Below are 8,295 nucleotides of genomic sequence, written 5' to 3'. Positions count from 1 at the left end.
ACCATGGCTTGACCATTTGATGCAGCGAGAGGTCACCTTGCTGCCGCAGCTGCACAATACACGCTCATGCTTGCATTTCTGTGTGAGTCTACCCCACGATGAGCTCACTCAGAAATGATCTTACTTCTGTGTGTGTGTCTGTTACAAAGCATATTGACATCACCGAGCATAAAGAGCAAATTTAAGGATATGCATGTGGCAGTATGAATTTATTTTCTCTAACAAGTGGAGCTCCCATTTAACCAAACGCCCAAATAGTGACAGTCATATCATAAAAAGCAAGTACTAGACACTCCAAGACAGAAATCTTCATTGACTGGAACAAGAACTGCAAAGCAGTGCATCTAACTGTAAAAATAATTAAAAGAAACTTATAGAAACTTGACGGGTTCACAGCGCCATCTCCTGGCCATAAATGGTATCTAGCATTATTATCACGTCTGTCTTAAAAATAATAATGTAATTGTAATTCTGAATATTAAAGCACATGCATTCCTCCCATCCACACTGGCTGCATAATTATCCTTTCCTTGTGTGTCTTTTTCCAGTGATGAGGTGCAGAACCCACATCTTCTATGTGTAGATGATAAAGACACAATTGACGCAGATGCAGAAAGACTCAGTGGCTTTATGTTGTTTTGCAAAGGACAGACAATTTTGTCATTTACATCTGGGACAGTATGACCAGAAATAACTATTACCGGTACATCAGTCGCACATATAAACACCCGACGAGTTTTAAAAACTGGCAACATTTGGAAGATGACAAAGAAAAGCAGAGCAGCTTCAGCAAAATAACCTTTTTGTTACTAATTGGATTCACAGCATTCATTTATTCACATCAGTTTGTCTCTTAATCGTTGACATCAAAGTACCAGTGTCGAAGTTATTTTTGGTTTCCTTTAATAAAAAAGTCCTAATTCAGGCATCTTTTAATGCTAATCAGACAAGAATGGTTTATTTTTTCTCTCTGACAGAGTGGAAAGAGACGACGCTCAGGAGCGCGTGAGAAATGGCCTAAAAGCTCCACAGAAGAATCGGGACATGGGTAATTTGCAGTGAAGGCCGAGTTGTTGAGTGAAGGAGGATACAAATCACAAGTGAAACAACACGACCTTCAAGACGTTCTCAAAAGGTTTCGGCATTTCAGTTTCTGTGCAGCTTAATCGACCATGAACGAGGCGGAAATGTCATTTATATGGAATCCCCTTTTTCACACTCTCTTTTGTTTCCTGAGTGTTTGCTTCAGTCTTCTCTTAAATAAGCTTCAGGCACATCTTCCTCATCGTCGTTGCTCCGTGAAGCGGTAGCATGCTGTGCCATTCTCTTAACCTCCATCACTTTAGCCGCAGCCAGCTTCTTATCCGCATCCGCTGACAGTTTCTGTGCCTCCTCCACCTGCGACCGGGCCACCTGAATGTTCGTCCTCACCGTGACAGACGCGTGGTCAGCTCCTGGACAGACACGAATGTCAACGCTCTGTCAAATACATTTGAAATAGTTCTAATGTTGACATGACACCACATCAAGGTCAGACATTCGGCGTGGTCATTAAGAAGGCGCTCCTGTCCATCACCGCCATTTGTCTGAGCACAAAGACCCACTGAGTGGCATGAAATGGTCCATACACTGTGGAGAGTGAGACTGACGGCAGCTGAATGGGACCAGACACACAACAATACACAAAGCCCCCCCCCCCCCCCCCCCCCTTTCTAGTCATCATCACACAGAACACCTGAGAACACTGCCTCAACACAGCGTCCCAGCCATCCAATCAGTCAGAAAGCCGCACGCCGCCATATTCCAGTCCCCACCTGAGGCGTACGCCGCTTCTGCTGCCGTCTCACACAGCTTCACCGCGCTCATCCAGGTCGACTCAAAGCGGTGGAATTCATCTTGCCGCTCATTCACCTGTCAGGACGGAAGTGAGATTTAAAAAAAAAAAAAAATCACATTTAATAGTCGCAATGAATACATTAAAAAGGGAAATTAAAAGCTCCGATGCATTTTAAAGGGCTTTCACCAGAGAGGAGAGAAGACACTAACCTGCGCGCGTTGGCCGATGATCACCTGCCAGATTTGATCCTCCTCTGCTGGAGTCAGTTTTCCCAGTGATTCCAAGTATCGCTTTTGAAGAGCGATGAGTACGTGCACAGCCTGGAAGAGGACATACGTGCTCGGTGCTTCGCATTTTATAATAACCGACAATGGCAGAGAACATTTGAGAACACGCGCAGAGCCAGGCCAGAAGTGCAGTCAGAAACAACCAAAAACAGCACATAATGTTTAAATATATACAATTCTTTACATCACCAACAGAGTGTATAAAATACTCTATACACTCCGCGTGAATGTGACATCAGTAAAGACACAGAAAAATGCTTACCACAAAAAAAACTCACTTTTGAGTACTCGGTGATGGCGTCGATGAGAGCCAAGGTGGTCTGAGAGAGGAAGGTGCTTGAACTGTCTGTTGCCAGAGATGCTGCCCGTCTGATCAGTGCGTCATGAGAGAGGGTTTCAGCCTGGAACAAGGTGAGGACGCACTTCCTTTAGATGGCTGCGCCGGTGCTTAGTCGGAGTGCCGCTGGCAGATGACCGGCAGACTTACTTGTCTGAAAGGTATGGCGCACAGAGCGCCGACGCTTAAAGATGCAACACTCGTGTACAGAATGCTGGTCAATTTCCCAGGTTTATGGACAGCAGGCTTTCTGCTGCTCATCAGGGCACGGGCAGAACTCCTAAATAAAACAAAGAACCAGGTTCAGCATCAAGTTTAAAAAGGTTTTCATGACATCGAACTTTAACTTTTGTTGCTAGTTTGAAAAGAATGCTACTTCTTGCTTTAAGATTAAATTTTGTGGTCGCGAATTTAGAAGCTAAATTTCGTGTTGCCAACTTCCTGTTTTTGCCAGGTCAGTTACTATGAAACGAAACACAAATGTCACCGTATTTACGACAACAGCAGCATTTAATCCATGACATATAATTATTAATTATGAATAATTTATATGAAATAAATGTCGAACATTAACAATGCGTCCTACCTCAGGATATTAAGACAAACTATCAGCCTTCTAGGCGCAGCCATTTTGCTCCGCCCTTCTTCTTCTCCTTCTTCTGTGTCTGCATTTTTTCCTGTTACTTGAACATCTGAACACTGCCTCCCCCATGTGGGGGAAAAGGCAAACGTTTTGCGCCCAGTTACATTGAAGCTCACCTAACATAAGACCTTATTAATGCACGGGGTAAATGAAGGTGTTGCAGCAGCTCAAGGGCAGGAATGAGTAAAAGACTATTCTAATTGCATTAAATTAAAAATATTTACAGTAATAAAAATCGAAGTCCTGTTCCAGGCTATTTACATTTCAAATCTATATTCGATTTTAATATTCTGTTTCTCATTTTAATAATTTATTTATTTGTATTCTCTTATTTTAATTGACTAAAGTTTGAAGTCTTCTGTTCTGTTCGGTCTGTTAAGTTCAACTATTTTAATTTGAATGACGCAAGTAGTCATCATAGCATTACTAAAGTTACACAATCAGACTGGTATACAGTCGTCAACTGAAGGCAATACTGGATCAATAAGTCAAGTTCAACATGTAAAAAAAAAATACATCAAATAAAAGTAATCAGTCAGTTTGTTCAGTCTTCTCTAAGCAAATGAGTTCCATTGCATCTTGATGTCAAAATTAAAGTTTTTTTTATTCCTATTACTTTTGAGTGCCGTTTTCCAATTCTTGAAAGCAACATTTAAAAAATTCCTCCTGTGTAACATTTTTACCAAACACTTTGTAAGGAAAACAGAAAGCATAATTTCTTCTCGGTGAGTACTCTCACCAACTGGAGCTGTTATGGTTGGAACACTCTTTTTCATGAACAAAACTGATCTTGTGGCTACTTTCTTCTTTGGTCTTTCTTCCCTTAAACAGAATAAGCATCTTTAGATTCTGCATGGGCGGAAGGTCACAGGTTCGAATCTGACTGACTACCAAAAACATGCAAATTAGGTGACTTGGTTACGCTAAATTGTCCATGATGTGAATGATTGTCTGTGTGTGGTCCTGCGATGAAGTACACCCGGCAGACAGACAAACTCCGGCGATTACATAACCTCTGCCTCGCCTCGGCGGAGGTAAACATGACTAAACACTTTTCAACATTAACTTTCCCATGAGCCATTACATTCCTTACTCATAACTGTCACCAATTAGAGTGACAAGATGAGATGCGATATTTAACCTGCACCTGCAGATACAAGGCAATATTAGTATTTAGTATTCCTATTGTCTGATGTGTCAGTGAGGTTTTTTTTGTCTGCCAGGTTGGTGCTGCGCATTATTAACAAATCCGGCATGTCTCTGGTTCTATTTGAAGTACAAACTTTAGTCTCTATGCCAGCAGGGTGCAACAAAACACATTTTTGGTGCCCAAATTGCCCCTTTACATCTTCTGAAAAACAAAACATCACATAATATGTCACACATGAAGTCTGTGGCCAATCAAATGCGGGGATGAATCGAATTTGATGTTTTGTTTGGGAGCGGTACAGTCCTTTCCGGAAGCGGAGCCAGTTTGGATGTAGTTTCTGCAGAATGAAGCATGAATAAGTGAATAGCAATACTGTATTTGATTGTGGCTTAAACAAAGACCCAGATAAAGTATCCACATGGTAGGAGTGTAGTCTGTTTGTGTTTCTTCTCTTTCTCCTCTGCAGTTGAAGGTATATTTTGTATCAGCTGGTTTAAGGTCCTGATGACTCCTGGTTTTGTGTTGCTGTCAGGGCACATACAGGGAGGATCCAAAAGCATGACAGGAGAAGAGGAAGCCAGAAACTGTGCTTTATTAATCACACCGGGTAGCCAGTCCAAAGCAGCAGACAGATCCGAAGCGGCAGACAAAGAGAAGGTCCAAAAACCAGGCAGCGTTCAGAAACAAGATCAACCGGGCAGACAAATCCAAAGGGTCAGGCACACAGGTGGAATCCACAAAACAGGCAGGCGGGTTAAGGAAACGTTCTGGAATGTAGGGTCATGTCACTAAACAATCTGGCAGATGGGTGTGGTAGGAGCAGAGCCTAGGTAGTGTCAGAACTGATGAGGGATGAGTTGCAGGTGATTGCAAAAACACAGGTGACAGGAATGAGCTGATTGAAGGGGAAGGATCTGAAAGACAGGAGAAGTTAGTGTGGAAAAAAAACACAGGCCCGCCTCAAGCTGTGACAGTTACAGAGTGTGGTGACTGGTGAGAGCCCAACCATGGATCGATTGGTCTTTGTAGGTGCATTTCCAGTACACTTCTACACTGAGGTCCCACCCCTGCCAATCTACACTGCACAAGCCGAAATGGCCTAAGGTGTAAATGTAATTTTTGTGTGTGCTTGCAGTGTAACAGTTGTAGCATTCAATGACAAAAAGAAAGGCTTTCTTTTGTTCTTTCTTCAGGTAAAATAACTTTAGTTCAGAATAAATGCATTGCTTTCTTACACAAACCACATAGGACATAGTGTTTAAACGCCTGAAGAAAAGTCTCATCCCTCACGCCATATATCAGAGGACTCAAACATCTTGGAGCAAGAATAAAAGTAACGTAGTTAAAATACCTGACATTAATAAATAATGAAATGTTTATCTTAAACACAACACTTTCAACAAAAGTGCACCACAGTTGGATGACACAGAGAAGCAGCTGCAATGCGTGCAGAATTATAGTTCTGAGCCCTTTCCAAGTTGACTTTCTACTCTCTCCTGATGCAGCTTTTGCTACTTTCATTATTTTGAAATAACACACCACAATAATGATGCCTATAACTAGGAAGTAAAACAGATTTATCGCTGATTTAAGATGGTTCTGCCACTCATGCATGACAAAGATTTGCCAATGGCAACCTTTGACCTGAGTGTAGAAGTTACGAGTTGCAGATGCAAAGAAAATGGACAGAAATATAATGCAGGGTAAAGAGCTGAGGCCATTAATGATGAGGATTAAGAGTAGCGTGTTGCGTGTGGAACACAGCTCTGCATGCCTCAGGGGTAAGCAAATGGCCACATAGCGCTCCAGGACCATTGATGTCAGAGTAACTATTGTGACAAAATTGGCTTGAGATGAAATAATATATAACATAGCACACAACCTTGTTTGTATGTTTAAATTAAAACCTATTAAAATGAACAGGATGTCCGACACGAGTAAAAACAGAGAATCAGACAGGAGTGTAACAGCAAACAAGATGTAACGCATGTTTGTGTAGAAAAAAGCCCTCATACAAAAGGTTATAATCAGCAGGAGGTCGATCCAAAGGAAAAGTACCACCAAGACCTGAATAATAATGAACCGAGCACCGACCTTGCCCTGTGAGGATTCAAAATCTGTTTCAGAGCTATTTACCGCCATGCAAATCTGAAATTTATGAACCAATAATGATTGGTTCATAAATTGTATTTACATTTAATTTACTTTAAAAAATAAATAAAATCTAAACAATCTAACAAGTAAAAATATTAACAATAATAAGAAATCAACAATTCATTCATGAAGTATCATCTACTGGCAAAACTACAAAACGGACAGTTTCAATAGTTCCTTCAGGAATAATATCTACCAGTCAGTGAGCTCTAAAATGCTTGATTAAGTCAGACATCTAAAATCTTTTCAGTACAATGCTACACACTTAGAATAACACAAACACATTAGTTTTATATCTAATAAACACATGAGCAGCAGGTGAAAGAGCATGAAGCTGTCAGATTACCAAAGCATCCCTGCAGTCGCTTGCTGCTTCTGCACTCGCTGCAGCCTTCTGAGAGACTGACACTGAGCATGAAGGCCTTAAAGCACCGTCAGCACAAGGGGAACACCAATCAGGATTCACTCTCCACAACAATGGAACTCGCCCTGCATATTTAGAGTACTCACAAAAAAATACAACTATTCGTAACACATACATTTTGTGTACTAAGTTGGGTTTGCAAATTTCACATGTTAGGTTCTACAAGTTGTTCAGCCCTGTTGCTTCACAGTTAGAATGTGCTTTGTTAAATCCACCAGCAGTTAGAGAAAACAAATGAATGAAAGCATTTCTACTAAAAATCCCTTTGAGACATTTATAAAAACCAGGAACAATTTAGAACCTTTTGATGATGATCCAGATCACCATGTGGACATTGTAAATCTAATTATGAGGGGAATGAGCTGCTTGGTGGAGGTCTGGGCTCTCTGAGTGCTTTTCTCTGGGTTTTTTTTACAATAAAGTCTGGAAAATGTAAAATCCAAGGAGGACTTGATCATGTAAATGTTAATGTGATGTGTGTCCTGATAAACACTTCGGCACACACAAGTCTTCTCAAATTCCAGCCTTCCTTGCCTAAAATGTCACGTCTTTGGGAGCTTTTAGCATTCCATTATTATTCATTCCATATTTACAGTACAACTATGCAATAATTCCTCAAGGATACCATCAGTCACCACATGTTTAACCAAATCATGAGGTCGTGAGGGGTTGGCTTTAACATAAATACAATATGTTGATGACCTTTTGCTTTGTGTATCAACTCTTGAGGATTGTCATCGAGATTCTACAATGGTTCTTCAGAGGTTAGAGGAGAGCTCAAAGGACAAAGTAAATGTTGCCAGATGCAGGTGGAGCATCTGGGAAGTGTAGTTTCTTACGGGACTGCTGCCATTTCACCATCGTGTCCCAGTTGTCCAGGGCTTGTGTGTTGTTATATGAAAATAAAGAAATGACAAGGAAATACAAAGTATTTACAAGGTTTAATGGTTGTTGAAGACGTGGTTCTCCAAACAGACAGCCGATATTCATTGATCAAATAAATAGTCTCATATAAACAGTTGAAGACGTTAGTATTTCATTCTTTCCCTTCTGAGGCATTGCTTGCAAACATTTAAATGTTACAGATTCAAAAAGGAAGGGAAACAATCACAGGAAGTAACAGACCTAAAGCTTGAGACCTTTCATGTTGAAATTCTGCACTTATTTGTGATTCATTTTGTGTTCCAATTTCTTTATCTATTAATTTTTAATCTTCTCGAAGATAAGCCTCATGCAGCTCATGTTCCTCATTATTTTCTCGAAAGGCGGCGTATTCTGCCATCTTTTGGATCTCTTCTACTTTTGTCTCAGCCAACCTTTTCTCTGCTTCCACTGACAGTTTCCGGGCCTCCTCCACCTGTGCCTGGGCCACCTGAATGTTTGTCTTCAGTGTGACCGATGCCTGCTCTGCTCCTGGAAACACACATTTTGTTAAGTTAAGATGGGTGTGGTAGGAGCAGAGC

The 8,295-nt window shown here is 41.0% G+C and overlaps 2 protein-coding genes across 2 annotated transcripts; both read right to left on the bottom strand.

Moving 5' to 3' along the window:
- Positions 1-610: 610 nt before the first annotated feature.
- Positions 611-3,110, bottom strand: LOC137901244 (diablo IAP-binding mitochondrial protein-like). Its single transcript, XM_068745257.1, has 6 exons — positions 3,048-3,110; positions 2,612-2,741; positions 2,403-2,525; positions 2,047-2,157; positions 1,815-1,911; positions 611-1,454 (listed from the first exon to the last, which is right to left on the bottom strand). Exons 1-6 carry the CDS (start codon positions 3,089-3,091, stop codon positions 1,246-1,248), a joined length of 714 nt encoding a protein of 237 aa, XP_068601358.1. The 5' UTR covers positions 3,092-3,110; the 3' UTR covers positions 611-1,245.
- Positions 3,111-5,463: 2,353 nt separating this feature from the next.
- LOC137901484 (odorant receptor 131-2-like) lies at positions 5,464-6,396 on the bottom strand. The gene has a single exon (XM_068745518.1). It carries the CDS (start codon positions 6,394-6,396, stop codon positions 5,464-5,466), a length of 933 nt encoding a protein of 310 aa, XP_068601619.1.
- Positions 6,397-8,295: the final 1,899 nt, after the last annotated feature.

Source organism: Brachionichthys hirsutus, chromosome 11 (assembly GCF_040956055.1).
Source record: "Brachionichthys hirsutus isolate HB-005 chromosome 11, CSIRO-AGI_Bhir_v1, whole genome shotgun sequence".
Classification (NCBI taxonomy): Eukaryota; Metazoa; Chordata; class Actinopteri; order Lophiiformes; family Brachionichthyidae; genus Brachionichthys; species Brachionichthys hirsutus.
This window is presented reverse-complemented; position numbering and strand designations above follow the sequence as displayed.